The 16,665-nt window shown below is 33.3% G+C and overlaps 1 protein-coding gene across 1 annotated transcript in view; it reads left to right on the forward strand.

The window, feature by feature from the left end:
• Nucleotides 1-16,665, forward strand: part of LOC145270364 (uncharacterized) — a 126,211-nt gene that overhangs the window by 51,133 nt on the left and 58,413 nt on the right. The window contains exons 3-4 of the mRNA XM_080126013.1: nt 6,885-7,079; nt 14,282-15,349. Coding sequence (XP_079982139.1) covers nt 6,885-7,079; nt 14,282-15,349 — 1,263 coding nt within the window. The remainder of the gene's footprint in view (nt 1-6,884; nt 7,080-14,281; nt 15,350-16,665) is intronic.

The following is a 16,665-nucleotide window of genomic DNA, read 5'->3' on the forward strand; positions in this document are numbered from 1 at the left end:
GATGAATTTGCTGCATCGCGTACATTTATTCTACATAAAAAAACATTGAAAAACAACAAAATTTAAAAAACATTTGAAAAATAATTAATTAAAATTAATTTATTATAATTATTTTCCATGTTTTCTTTTGTTGTTGTTGCATTTATTCTACCTAAGTAGAAAATAAAATTTGTTTAAATTGTTTCTTTTAGAATTTCCGAGTTGTCAATTTGATCTCATTTCGTTTTCCGGTACGCGGTATACGCTCGATCTGACTTTTTGATCACCCGTCTGGTCGGCCATATTAGATAGTCATCGTTAGTTATTTAGACGAGACATACACATTTAAATCATGATTTTATCTAGTTCAGATGGGTGCAGTAAATAAACTTTTAACTCGAAATGACCCCTAATGTACTAATGTATAACGTAAGACACAGAAAAGAAATATTTATAATGCGTACACAGATTTATTTTCTCATAGAACCACAGACCGCTTTCAATGGATTTTACCATATATATATATATATATATATATATATATATATGGTTTGTTTTACTGTACACATAGATTCGAAAAAGTTGTCAAAAAACAAATATAGAACAAATAAATGTTATCAAAAGCAAGATAAGTTACTTTTCTACTCAACTGGATATATTTTTTTGTGTTTTTATTTAATGTAACATGTTTATTCAGCTCGAAAAAATACAGTGTTTACCGATATATTAGAAAATTCAAAATGGCGGCCGACTCTCTCTCGGAGACGGTAAGTTTGGGAAAAGGAGTTATAAATAAAAAAAATCAGTCAAAATCATGTTAAAAACCCGCCGAATATATGTCAGCCTATGTCACGGTAACATGTATTGAGCGAGTTTCTAACAGTATTTTGTCTGTTTTTTTATTTATAACTCACTTTCCAAAACTTACCGCCTCAAGGAGAGAGTCGGCTGCCATTTAAAATTTTCCAATACAATGGTAAACACTGTATGTTTTTCGAGCTGAATACATGTTACATTGAATAAAAACACAAAAAATATATTCAGTTAGGCAGAAAAGTAACTTATCTTGCCTTTGATAACATTTATTTGTTACATATTTGTTTTTTGACAACTTTTTCGAATCTATTTGTACAGTAAAACAAACCGAAAGGGATACTCTTGCATAATTTTACTCGAATTCTTGTGAATTTCCGTCAAGCATGGATTGGTGTCAGGCGAGCGTTGTTCAAATGTTGAAGCGCTAACTCGACTTTTTATTTTATTTATTTAATTTTTCGCACTTGTATAGTTTAATCAACACATTAAAAAAATGAAAATATCGAAAAAACGTTATATTGTATGTGTCCGCTATAGAACAAAGTTCTCCAAAAATTTCACTTAATTTCATCAAGTAGTTTGTTTTTTTTTACAGCGAAAAAACAATTTGTTATGATACCGAGCAAAAGGTTTGATTTAAAAGCTAGTAATAAAGATGGGGAGGGAGTGTTGGCGCTTTAACTGGAGTTATCTCCCCGTAGCGTGTTAAAAATTTCTACAATGGCTTACTTCAACGTGTTTGTCCGCTGTAAAAAAAAAAACTACTCGATCAAATTAAATGAAATTTTTTTTTTTGGAGATCTTCAGTCCAAAACGGATACGTACAATATAACCTTTTTCCGATATTTTCATTTTTTAATGTGTTGATTAAACTGTACAAGTACCTTTTTTTTTTTTTTTTACACAGTGATCACCACTTATCAAGGCCCGGAAGCCACTCAGGGATAAGGGTTATTGCAAGTACATTACGTTAGTGTGGAGATTTAATGAAGTGTTTACTTAAGGGGGCGGTTCATTAGGAATTTGTTAACATTGGACTTGAAGACATCCAAGTTGTAGTCCGGAGGGAAGCACGCAGACGGAACACAGTTCCACAGAACAGCCTATCCTGCCTTAACAGAGTACAAAATAGACTTTGTGGCTTAGTGGGGATGCCCTTTTCTCTACCTTGCAACCTCTCTCCCACAGAAGAGACGTTGCGAGCCTATCCTTGTTTTATCGTTATTTCCATGGCAGATGCTCATCTGAACTCCAATCTCTGGTCCTCCCTCACCAATCTTTCACGAAAAACACCCGTCTAGCTGAATCTATTGTGAAAAATTTTCCCCACTCTTTATCTGTGCCTAAATCAAAACGTAGATTCCATGAACAAAACTTCTTTCTTAGAACTGCACGCCTGTGGAACTCTGTTCCGTCTGCATGCTTCCCACCTGACTACAACCTGGATGTCTTCAAGTCCAACGTAAACAAATTCCTAATGAACCGCCCCCTTAAGTAAACACTTCATCAAATCTCCACGCTAGCATACTGTACTTGCAATAACCCTTATCCCTGAGTGGCTTCCGGGCCTTGATAAGTGGTGACCACCGTATAAAAAAAAAAAAGTTCAGCCCGGCTTTACTCGGGCCCTAGCTACTGTTACTAACTTTATGTGCAGATGTATACATTAAAAAGTGTGAATATGTACAGTAATGCCTTTCTTTATAATACGATTCCTTAACTACCATAGAGAAAAGTTAGTAGAGACTGCAGAGGTCGAATTTTTTAAAACTTTGACCCCAATTTTGACATTTATTGTTTTGGGCTCAAATTAAGTTAAAATGTTTGACCCATGTCCAAGTAATCTACATCTTAAATTTCAAGTGTTCAGACCAAAAATTGGTAGGGGAGTTTGGTAGAGTCTTTCCATTTTTGTTTTTCTTCCAATTTTTACCGTTGTTTGCCGAGTGAGACTCACGGAAAAATGGGCACTAAAGTGCAGAAGTACCGCCGGAGCTATTTTAATATTTGATTAATTTTTACTACCTCATCATTTTGGCATTGTTTTACAATTTGTCATTGTTCTGAGGGAGACAACTCTCTTTTACTAAAAGATATGTTCATTTTTTTCATCTCATAATTTAGGACGCTCATAATGCTGTCGGAAATTTGCAACAGCGGTTTACAAAAACATACTTTTATGTTTTACGTTCATTTTTTTAAGGGAGGTTATTCCATTATAGAACTTGTATCATTTTTAACAAGTGATTTTGCAGTTTAATTAACCGTTTTTCTGTAAGTAACGCACTGATATTAACCGAGCAGAAGAACCATTTAATATTTCACAAAAAATTCTGTTTACATTAGTGTGGGGAGGGACCCATAAGTGCCAGTCTGAATAAGCACTGTATCTTATTTTTTATTGCAGGGGTGCGTCCAACTATGATTCAAAATATATATATAAATGAGCCAATAAAATAAAAGCAAGTTAAGTCCAACAACTTTGAGGCTTTGCCCTTGAGTTTTATGTTTAAACATGGTAAGACTAATTTATTGGGAATTGTAAATGGTTGAACTGAAATGGCATGTCTTTTTTTTTTTTTTTTTACATTCGGGGATAAGGATTATGTCAGAATATAGCAATAGCAATGGCCAACGACTCTTTATCTGAGAGTCCATCTTTCAAACTCCTTGGCCTAACGTTCACAGGAAACATGAGTTGGAACAATTACATTGAAGGCATTGCCAGGGCCGCTGCAAGAAAGGTGGGCTCTCTCTACCGTGCTAGAAAACTACTAACACCCGAAAGTATCCTGTACCTCTATAAGGCCACCATTCGCCCATGTATGGAGTATTGCTGCCACATCTGGGCTGGTGCATCTGCTACTAGTCTCTCGCTCCTTGACAAGGTTCAAAAGAGAGTCGCAAATCTGATAGGCCCTGAACTGGCATCTAAGCTTCAGCCTCTGTCCCATCGACGAAATGTTGCATCCCTCTGCCTGTTCTACAAGTATTTTAGTGGTGAATGCTCTGATGAACTGCAATCACTTGTGCCCCCACGACGCGAGCACCCTCGACAAACCCGACAGGCTACTAGATCCCACCCCCACACTGTAGAGGTCCCTAGATGTAAAAGATCTTTTTACTCCAATAGTTTCTTCCCCAGAACCGCAAGACTCTGGAATTCCATTCCAGGTCCCTGCTTCCCCAACAGTACTGACGTGCAGAAGTTCAAGTGTAACGTGAACCGACACCTTGCTGCCCAAATCCCTACATAGTACCCCAGTAGTTGTTGCCCCTGATAGTAGCCCCCTACACCAAAGTGGCAATTTGCCTTGTTTGGGGTGAAAATGTAATAAATAAAAAAAAAAAAATAAGAAGGAATAAGGGGAATCCGAGGTATTAAGTTTCACCTTTAAACTTTCCAGTTATTATAATGGCTTCCAGAATATTAGTTGTTTCAATATTTTTTACTCATAATGGGGGTAGTTATTTAAATTGCTGCCCACATCAGCAATATTTGACACAAGGCCGTGAAAGTGGGGATCTAAAGCAGGCTCCCCTATAGAAGGATTACTTCTGCAATTGTAAAAATTGCCTAAGTAACCCCGTCAGCATTCCCCAGTCGGGGCGCCTCAGGCAACAAGCAATAAACTTGCCCCATCTGAAAGCCAGGTGGCAAGGCCTGGGAAGGTGGACCTTCTAGGTATTACCCAAGCAGTGTATGTACCTCAGTCCGACGGGTACTGGGCCGGTTCCTGGCCCCGTACCTGTCAGGCTGAGTGTCAAGAACGGATCCTTGATGTGTACTACTACCCTGTGTCCCTGCAGCCGAAGCTGCTAGGAGACCCATCCCCATCATAGTAAGACCATAATGGGGTTATGGTCCTTCACAGTTGGGAGATTCTATTTATAAACGCTGCTGCTAGGAACTGACGAATCAAATTAATTCACGTTCTGCTACCAACCTTTTTAGAGTAGAAGTCTTGCTGGCATCTGGGATCTCTACTGTGTAAGGGTGGGATTTTGTTACTTGCCAGATTTGTTGGGGATATTTATGTCGAGGGGGTACAAGGGTTCGTTGGAGCATATACCATTAAAATACTTGTAAAACAGGCAGAGGGATGCAACATTTCACCGATGGGACAGTGACTGAAGCCTAGCTGACAGTTTGGGACCTATTAGGTTGCCGACTCTCTTTTGAACATTGTGTAAGAATGAGAGACTTGTGTCAGATGCACCAACCCAAATGTGGCAACAATACTCCATGAGTGAATGGTGGCTGTTGCAATATTTTTGACTCATAATGGGGTTATGATCCCTCACAGTTGGGAGATTCTATTTATAAACGCTGTTGCTAGAAACTGACGAATCAAATTAATTCACGTTCTGATATCAACCAATCAGAAACCAGAATTGCTCCATAAAAATTAAACCTTTTTTTTAGCCACGTTACATATAATTTTTTCGTGTCAACACGAGAAGGACCTTTTGCTCTTTGGCTGCCAAATTATAAAGTCCTTGACGTGTATTACTACCCTGTCTCCCTGCAGCCGAAGCTGCTAGGAGACCCATCCCCATCATAGTAAGACCATAATGGGGTTATGGTCCTTCACAGTTAAACGCTGCTGCTAGGAACTGCTGAATCAAATTAATTCACGTTCTACTATCAACCAATCAGAAACCAGAATTGCTCTATAAAAATTAAACCTTTTTCTTTAGCAATCTTGTATGTTTTTCTTCGTGTCAACGTGGGAAGAATCTTTTGTTTTTTTTGCTGCAAAATGTTTTGCTTATTTGCTTTTTTGCTGCAAATTTTCTTTTGCTTTTTCGCGGTAAATTTTTTTGCTTTTTTTGCTACAATTTTTTTTTTGCTTTTTTGCTGCAAAATCTTTTGCTTTTTTTGTTGCAAATTTTTTTGCTTTTTTGCTGCAAATTTGTAAGTTTGGGAAAATGAGTTAAAAATAAAAAACTATACCACATACTGTTAAAAACCTTTTTAGCAACTTTGCACATATATTTTCATGTCAACACGAGGATCTTTTGCTCTTTGGCTGCAAAAATATAAAGTCCGGAACCTAACCCTAACCCTGTACAGAACAGCTGTCCACTGAGAATTTGTCATCTCAAGGATTTGTAATAACTACCCACTGGAAACTTTTCTTGAACTAAACATGACTTACAACTCAAGATATCTACGTTTCTAATCATCCACAGACAGACTTTCAATAATTTTTTTTTTACAAAGGAATCACCACTTATCAAGGCCCGGAGGCCACTCAAGGATAAGAGTTAAAGAGTGTACACTGGTCAAAAGCACAATATCATAGTAATCATTAGAAGTGAAAATTTAGTAAATTGGATTACTTAAGTGGAATGGCTCATCAAGAACTTGTTTACATTGGACTTGAAGACAACCATATTGTAGTCAGTTGGAAAGCAGGAAAACGAGGTTCACAGGTGTGCAGTTCTAAGAAAGAAACTTTGTTCATAGAATCTATGTTTTGGTTTAGACACAGATAAAGAGTGGTGGAAATTATTGATAGTGGTTTCAGCTAGACGAGTGTTTCTCGTGAATGTTTCTCAAGCGAGACTAGATTGGAGCTCAGACAAGCACTTGCCATGAAAGTAATGATAAAACAAACGTCTCTTCCGTGAGAAAGAGGTTGCAGGCATTCCCCACTAGGCTACCGTAAGATGGGTGACTCTGACCACCCGGGGTGACTTTGAGCCATTAAATTTAAATAAAAAAAAATGTGTGAATAACTCTGCAGCAAATGTTTCCTGCTACACTAAGAAAATCTCGTCGCAGTCACGTAGTGAAAATTTAGTAAATTGGATTGGCTCATTGTTTATATTACTCTCGCTAGTCTTTATATTTAAAACGCAAAATGGGCGCGTGTATTTCTATGTCTGCGAAAGAAACTTATGTCATTTTTTTAAATAAAAAGAAATGTGTGAATAACTCTGCAGCAAATGTTTCCTGCTACACTAAGAAAATCTCGTCGCAGTCACGTTGACGAGAATGGATATAAATGAGTACAAAAACACCGTTTTTGCATTTGCAACATGAAATTAAATTTCATAAATTTTTTTTTTTCTTTTTTCAGAATCGCCTTCAAAAACTTGGATTTTTATGGATCACCATTCGTTAGCAGGCCTAGAATATGGAAATCGCTTAAAATGTCTAGAAATTTTTGGATGTAAACTACTTGAAGTTTGCAACTGGTTTCCTTCAAAGGAGGAAGTTTCATGGGAGTATGACATTCATAAGCTGTTTCTAATTTATATTAACAAGAACCAAAGTTCAGACATAATTCACTTAACACATATATAGACATGAAAGAGGTTGCAGGCATCCCCCACTAGGCTACCGTAAGATGGGTGACTCTGACCACTCGGGGTGACTTTGAGCCATTAAATTTAAATAAAAAAAAAATGTGTGAATAACTCTGCAGCAACGAGTACAAAACATAAGAAATAAGTAAAGTCTCTTGGACATTGTCCTGCTGGCATGCTTCCTGGCTGACTACAACATAGTTTTATAATTTTTATAGTCTTATAATTTTTACACACATAAAAAGGTGCCATATTTGCGTGGAGTAATTTGTTCACGCGGAAAACGATGAAAGTGTTGTGTCCTATGATGTATACACGAAATATAGTATCCTTCAAGTCCAATGTAAACAAGTTCTTTTTTAGCCTTCTCCTTAAGTAATCGAATTCTACTCAATTTACACCATTTACGATTACTACATTACCACCTTATCCTCAAGTAGCTTTCGGACTTTGTAAGAAATAAGTAAAGTCTGTCTTGTTATTAATTTTAAAATCTCATTCGGCTTTGTTGCGAGAAAATATTAATTCTTGATAACGACAACATAATTTTGTAATAATTATATTTTACTAGCAGGACCTGTGGAAATTCCACAGGCAACTCATTCGTATGTAATATATTGATGTTGGCAATCTGTAGATGCTCATCATACGTGGAGATGCTTTGCTATTGTAGCTCTTTTGTTAAAACTGCAAAAGTATTTATCTAAGCTAGCAGGGGCGCCTGGCATAGCCCGGTCATAAAGTACGATTAAATATGATATTTCAATTCTTGCAGATTTCGTATATATTATTATTGAGTTAATGTTCTATCGATTTTATCTATATATCTATAAAAGTGAACATGTCTGTCTGTGTGTCTGTCTGTCTGTGTACATTTCCCTACGCAATAACTCTGTCAATTTTTAGTCTATAGACTCGAAATTTGAAATACCGGGTACTGAGATTTGGGAAAATCGATGTGACGGGTGTCAGCCAGAAATTTGGCTGTTAAGGGGTCAAATTTCAACAATTTGACCTTTAAGAACTCTACCAAACTCCTCCGGCAATTTTAGGTCTAGACACTTGAAATTTTAGATATAGGTTCCTTGAACATGGATCTAACTTAAAGTGATTTGAGCCCGAAACAATAAATTTTAAGGGGTCATAATAGGGGTCAAAGTTTTAAAAAATTAACCATTTTTTTTGTTTTTTTGCTTTTTTTGCACAGCATACACCTCCAAACACCCGAGCAACGCCGGGCACCCCTGCTAGTATGCTATAAAGTTGCAGTTTCAAAAATAAAATAAATATATCCATATGACTTGGGTGCATCAGCTTGAATTGAAACCAAAACTTATGAAAAAAAAAAATGTGTACATATATATATATATATAGTAATTTAGTAATTTATAAAATATATATGGCGATTAAGTTACACTGAATATTCGGCGTTTCATCCACCCTAGGACTCCTCAGGCTTATGCGTGAATTCTGTGGTTGTTTATCGTTTTTATATGCTCCTCTTCTATATATATATATATATATATATATATATATACTTCTTGAGTTCCTTCAGCTATAATCGAAACCAAAACCTGTGAATAATTTTTAGTAAAATGTGTACATATATATATATAGTAATTTATAAAATTCCCTTCGAGTTTTTTAGTCAATTACAAAATAAAATGAAATAAAAAAATGGCATAAATAAACCTTCAATTCGTTTATATCCAATGGTGTGTTTCACCCAGTAGAAAACAGAACGAAAAGGAACGTTAAAAGTGCCATTACATTTTTTTTAAGCAACTACAAACCAAAACCGGTGTTTCTTCGTACTGTCCCTTATGAACGGATCCGCAAATGTGTAAGTGGTAGTGGGAATTTATTAGAGAGAAAAGATTTTTCAACTTCCATTGATTCTAACCGATTTTGGCTGGGAACTGTCACCAGAAAAAATATAGGAATCCACGATTATCGAACAAGTGGATAGGTAATAGGCCTATAACCCACCTCAGATAATGTGCTGCCGTTTGTGCATATTACATTCGCATGAAATTTTTTGATTTTCAATCCTATTAAGGTCAAAATCAGAGGGGAAAAATTGTACACAGGTATATAATTGCATATTCATTCTTGATTGCATTAAAGAAGGAAACAATTCTGAATCATGCATTTAAAAAATATTTCTAAATATCTGGTCGTTTAACAAGGCTATAGAAAAACACAAAGAAACGAATTCTGTTTCACAAATATCTAATACTTCGACATTGGACAAAAAAAAAGAAAAATAATTTGATAAAATATTTTTAAATGTTTGGTTCTTGAAAAACACAAAGAAACGAATTCTGTTTCACAAATATCGAATACTTCGACATTGGACAAAAAAAAAAGAAAAATAATTTGATAAAATATTTCTAAATGTCTGGTTCTTGAAAAACACAAAGAAACGAATTCTGTTTCACAAATATCGAATACTTCGACATTGGACAAAAAAAAAGAAAAATAATTTGATAAAATATTTCTAAATGTCTGGTTCTTGAAAAACACAAAGAAACGAATTCTGTTTCACAAATATCGAATACTTCGACATTGGACAAAAAAAAAGAAAAATAATTTGATAAAATATTTTTAAATGTTTGGTTCTTGAAAAACACAAAGAAACGAATTCTGTTTCACAAATATCGAATACTTCGACATTGGACAAAAAAAAAGAAAAATAATTTGATAAAATATTTTTAAATGTTTGGTTCTTGAAAAACACAAAGAAACGAATTCTGTTTCACAAATATCGAATACTTCGACATTGGACAAAAAAAAAAGAAAAATAATTTGATAAAATATTTTTAAATGTTTGGTTCTTGAAAAACACAAAGAAACGAATTCTGTTTCACAAATATCGAATACTTCGACATTGGACAAAAAAAAAAGAAAAATAATTTGATAAAATATTTCTAAATGTCTGGTTCTTGAAAAACACAAAGAAAAAAATTCTGTTTTGCAAATATGTGATATTTCGTCTTGAGACAAAAAACATGAAATCTGAAAAACAAAAAAAGCAAATATTTATTATAATTTTTTATTAATTCAGAATCATATATACATTAATCAGAATCATATATACATTTTTAAAATACATTAAATATTCTATTCTTTAACAAGGTTATAGAATAGCACAAAAACAAATTCTGCTGCCCAAATATCTAATAGTTCGACATTGGACAAAGAAAAAGAAAAATAATTTGATAAAATATTTTTAAATGTTTGGTTCTTGAAAAACACAAAGAAACGAATTCTGTTTCACAAATATCTAATACTTCGACATTGGACAAAAAAAAAGAAAAATAATTTGATAAAATATTTCTAAATGTCTGGTTCTTGAAAAACACAAAGAAACGAATTCTGTTTCACAAATATCGAATACTTCGACATTGGACAAAAAAAAAAGAAAAATAATTTGATAAAATATTTCTAAATGTCTGGTTCTTGAAAAACACAAAGAAACGAATTCTGTTTCACAAATATCGAATACTTCGACATTGGACAAAAAAAAAAGAAAAATAATTTGATAAAATATTTCTAAATGTCTGGTTCTTGAAAAGCACAAAGAAACGAATTCTGTTTCACAAATATCGAATACTTCGACATTGGACAAAAAAAAAAGAAAAATAATTTGATAAAATATTTCTAAATGTCTGGTTCTTGAAAAACACAAAGAAACGAATTCTGTTTCACAAATATTTAATACTTCGACATTGGACAAAAAAAAAAGAAAAATAATTTGATAAAATATTTCTAAATGTCTGGTTCTTGAAAAACACAAAGAAACAAATTCTGTTTCACAAATATCGAATACTTCGACATTGGACAAAAAAAAAAGAAAAATAATTTGATAAAATATTTTTAAATGTTTGGTTCTTGAAAAACACAAAGAAACGAATTCTGTTTCACAAATATCGAATACTTCGACATTGGACAAAAAAAAAAGAAAAATAATTTGATAAAATATTTCTAAATGTCTGGTTCTTGAAAAACACAAAGAAACGAATTCTGTTTCACAAATATCGAATACTTCGACATTGGACAAAAAAAAAAGAAAAATAATTTGATAAAATATTTCTAAATGTCTGGTTCTTGAAAAACACAAAGAAACGAATTCTGTTTCACAAATATCGAATACTTCGACATTGGGCAAAAAAAAAGAAAAATAATTTGATAAAATATTTTTAAATGTCTGGTTCTTGAAAAACACAAAGAAACGAATTCTGTTTCACAAATATCGAATACTTCGACATTGGACAAAAAAAAAAGAAAAATAATTTGATAAAATATTTTTAAATGTTTGGTTCTTGAAAAACACAAACGAATTCTGTTTCACAAATATCGAATACTTCGACATTGGACAAAAAAAAAGAAAAATAATTTGATAAAATATTTCTAAATGTCTGGTTCTTGAAAAACACAAAGAAACAAATTCTGTTTCACAAATATCGAATACTTCGACATTGGACAAAAAAAAAAGAAAAATAATTTGATAAAATATTTCTAAATGTCTGGTTCTTGAAAAACACAAAGAAAAAAATTCTGTTTTGCAAATATGTGATATTTCGTCTTGAGACAAAAAACATGAAATCTGAAAAACAAAAAAAGCAAATATTTATTATAATTTTTTATTAATTCAGAATCATATATACATTAATCAGAATCATATATACATTTTTAAAATACATTAAATATTCTATTCTTTAACAAGGTTATAGAATAGCACAAAAACAAATTCTGCTGCCCAAATATCTAATAGTTCGACATTGGACAAAGAAAAAGAAAAATAATTTGATAAAATATTTTTAAATGTTTGGTTCTTGAAAAACACAAAGAAACGAATTCTGTTTCACAAATATCTAATACTTCGACATTGGACAAAAAAAAAGAAAAATAATTTGATAAAATATTTCTAAATGTCTGGTTCTTGAAAAACACAAAGAAACGAATTCTGTTTCACAAATATCGAATACTTCGACATTGGACAAAAAAAAAAGAAAAATAATTTGATAAAATATTTCTAAATGTCTGGTTCTTGAAAAACACAAAGAAACGAATTCTGTTTCACAAATATCGAATACTTCGACATTGGACAAAAAAAAAAGAAAAATAATTTGATAAAATATTTCTAAATGTCTGGTTCTTGAAAAGCACAAAGAAACGAATTCTGTTTCACAAATATCGAATACTTCGACATTGGACAAAAAAAAAAGAAAAATAATTTGATAAAATATTTCTAAATGTCTGGTTCTTGAAAAACACAAAGAAACGAATTCTGTTTCACAAATATTTAATACTTCGACATTGGACAAAAAAAAAAGAAAAATAATTTGATAAAATATTTCTAAATGTCTGGTTCTTGAAAAACACAAAGAAACAAATTCTGTTTCACAAATATCGAATACTTCGACATTGGACAAAAAAAAAGAAAAATAATTTGATAAAATATTTCTAAATGTCTGGTTCTTGAAAAACACAAAGAAACGAATTCTGTTTCACAAATATCGAATACTTCGACATTGGACAAAAAAAAAAGAAAAATAATTTGATAAAATATTTCTAAATGTCTGGTTCTTGAAAAACACAAAGAAACGAATTCTGTTTCACAAATATCGAATACTTCGACATTGGACAAAAAAAAAAGAAAAATAATTTGATAAAATATTTCTAAATGTCTGGTTCTTGAAAAACACAAAGAAACGAATTCTGTTTCACAAATATCTAATACTTCGACATTGGACAAAAAAAAAGAAAAATAATTTGATAAAATATTTCTAAATGTCTGGTTCTTGAAAAACACAAAGAAACGAATTCTGTTTCACAAATATCTAATACTTCGACATTGGACAAAAAAAAAGAAAAATAATTTGATAAAATATTTTTAAATGTTTGGTTCTTGAAAAACACAAAGAAACGAATTCTGTTTCACAAATATCGAATACTTCGACATTGGACAAAAAAAAAGAAAAATAATTTGATAAAATATTTTTAAATGTTTGGTTCTTGAAAAACACAAAGAAACGAATTCTGTTTCACAAATATCGAATACTTCGACATTGGACAAAAAAAAAGAAAAATAATTTGATAAAATATTTTTAAATGTCTGGTTCTTGAAAAACACAAAGAAACGAATTCTGTTTCACAAATATCTAATACTTCGACATTGGACAAAAAAAAGAAAAATAATTTGATAAAATATTTTTAAATGTTTGGTTCTTGAAAAACACAAAGAAACGAATTCTGTTTCACAAATATTTAATACTTCGACGTTGGACAAAAAAAAAGAAAAATAATTTGATAAAATATTTTTAAATGTCTGGTTCTTGAAAAACACAAAGAAACGAATTCTGTTTCACAAATATCTAATACTTCGACATTGGACAAAAAAAAAGAAAAATAATTTGATAAAATATTTTTAAATGTTTGGTTCTTGAAAAACACAAAGAAACAAATTCTGTTTCACAAATATCTAATACTTCGACATTGGACAAAAAAAAAGAAAAATAATTTGATAAAATATTTCTAAATGTCTGGTTCTTGAAAAACACAAAGAAACGAATTCTGTTTCACAAATATCGAATACTTCGACATTGGACAAAAAAAAAAGAAAAATAATTTGATAAAATATTTCTAAATGTCTGGTTCTTGAAAAGCACAAAGAAACAAATTCTGTTTCACAAATATTTAATACTTCGACGTTGGACAAAAAAAAAAGAAAAATACTTTGATAAAATATTTCTAAATGTCTGGTTCTTGAAAAGCACAAAGAAACAAATTCTGTTTCACAAATATTTAATACTTCGACGTTGGACAAAAAAAAAAGAAAAATACTTTGATAAAATATTTCTAAATGTCTGGTTCTTGAAAAGCACAAAGAAACAAATTCTGTTTCACAAATATCGAATACTTCGACATTGGACAAAGAAAGGAAGAATACTTTGATAAAAAGTTTCTAAATGTCCAGTTTTTGAACGCAGCTGTGGAAAAACACAAAAAAACAAATTCTGCTTCGCAAATATGTAATGTTTCGACTTCAGACGAAAAACATGAAATCTGAACGCTAAAAAAGCTAATATTTATTATTTTTTATTAATTCAGAATCGCATATACATTTTTAAAATATTTAACACGGCTATGGAAAAACACGCAGAAGAAAATTCTGCTACAAAAGACACAACCATGAAATCTGATCCGCAAGAAAACATGGAATTTGATACAAAAATATCTAATACTTTGACATCAGACAAAATCATGAAATCTGATCCTACAAAAAATGTGAAATCTGATCCTACAAAAACCATGAAATTTGATCCTACAAAAACCATGAAATCTGATCCTACAAAAACCATGAAATCTGATCCTACAAAAACCATGAAATCTGATCCTACAAAAACCATGAAATCTGATCCTACAAAAACCGTGAAATCTGATCCTACAAAAACTGTGAAATCTGATCTGCAAGAAAATATGAAATCTGATGCCCAAATATCTGTTTCGATATCAGACAGAACCATGAAATCTGATTTGCAGGAAACCATGAAATTTGACCAGCAAGAAAATACAAAATCTGATTCTCCACAAACTATGAAATCTGATACGCAAAAAAGCGCATATTCTTGCAAAGTATGCGAGTCTTCTTTTTCGGACCGCAGCAGGATGTTGCAACACATGCGAACGCATTCTGCAACAGATAAGCTGCATGCCTGCAAATTTTGCGATGCCCTTTTTTCAAAGCGATCGCATTTGCTGCAGCACATGCCAACCCACACTGGAGAAAAACCATTTTCTTGCACGATCTGCGGCACCTGTTTCGCGCGCAAGTCATTGCTCGCACAGCACATGCCGCGGCACACGGGCGCGAAGCCGTACTCGTGTGGCGTCTGCGGTGCAGCGTTCACGCGCAAGTCAAGCATGCAGGAACACATGCGCGTGCACACGGGCGAAAAGCCGCATTCTTGCAGCATTTGTGGTTCATCGTTCACCCACAAAGCCACCATGTGGCAGCACAAGCAGACGCACTCTGGCGTGAAGCCTCACACGTGCACCATCTGCAACGCATCATTCACACATAAGACGACGATGCTGCGGCACACGCAGACGCATAGTGGAGAAAAGCCGTATTCGTGTGGCGTTTGTGGCAATTCGTTCACGCAAAAGACGACGATGCTTTATCATATGCGGTACCATACCGGAGAGACGCCGTATTCATGTTCGGAGTGTGATTCAGCTTTCACGCATAAATCAAAATTGTTGCGGCATATGAAGAAACACTTGGAAGCTAAATGAATTCAAAGCTGACATTCAAATTACGTTGTTCGAAAAAAAAATGGGCGGACGTTGTCGAGAGTACCCCTTCCCACCTATAAATTTCACAGTTTTCATTTTTTTACAAAAAGTACCTGTTATTATCGATTATAGACTCAAGTTTCAGATTATAAAAAAAAATTTCCATAACTTTTCACAATTTTCTAATTATAATGTTGTACTGAATTGACCACGACGAAAAATAAAAAGGGCAACTCTTTCTGATGTGACCGGACGGTAGTGTTACGTAGTGTTATTATTACAATGATGAACGTATGTTCTTTTGTTTCCATGTTAAGAAGGATAAGAGTCTTAAGAGTGTTCATGGAAGTAAGAGATCTTTGAGGTTCATGTGTAAGTGATCATGTTGTGAGATATGGACACATTAACAGGTGTATATAAAGAGAGAGAGAGTGAGAGTTTATAATTGAGAGAGAGTACATATAATTACACTTTGAGAAGGGATTTGATATCTAGATGGATAGACTAATAGATTGGCATTTATACCGATAGATTGAGATTTGGCAGCCGTATTCCATCCTTGGACGTACTTGGCTTTTATATAGATAGAGAATTGCATCGTTAGTGAGATATCTTCTGGAGCGGTAGAAGGATCCCACCATCTTTCCAGCGACCTTGACAACAGACTTGATGTACGTGTTCCATTTCAGATTGGGAGTAAAGGTCAAACCCAGAAGCTTGTCAAAACACGGGGCCTCTCCCAGACGAGAGCCATCCATCCCAATTGATGCCAGATGGGGATCAGAGCGTTGATGATGTAAGGATAGGAGTTTGGGTTTAGATGCATTAAAGGATACCAGCCATATCTTCCCCATCAGCATAGATGTCAACGAATGATTTAAGTATGTGTTTAGAGAGGTCATTGATGTAGATCAGGAAGAGAGTTGGGCCCAGGATTGACCCCTGAGGGACTCCAGCATTTATATTGCAGGCCTCTGATTTTTGTCCACCTACCACTACTCTTAGTAAGAGATCTTTGAGGTTCATGTGTGTGATCATGTTGTGATATATGGACACATTAACAGGTGTATATAAAGAGAGTGAGAGTTTATTATGGAGAGAGAGTACATATTGTTACACTTTGAGAGGGGATTTGATATCTAGATGGATAGACTAATAGATTGGCATTTATGCTTTGACAGTTCTGTATGAAATGGCTCTGTTTATATAACATAAATAGTATGACACATATCCCCGAATGGTTTCCAG

This window comes from Euprymna scolopes, chromosome 46 (assembly GCF_053919585.1).
Source record: "Euprymna scolopes isolate OS-2025 chromosome 46, ASM5391958v1, whole genome shotgun sequence".
Classification (NCBI taxonomy): domain Eukaryota; kingdom Metazoa; phylum Mollusca; class Cephalopoda; order Sepiida; family Sepiolidae; genus Euprymna; species Euprymna scolopes.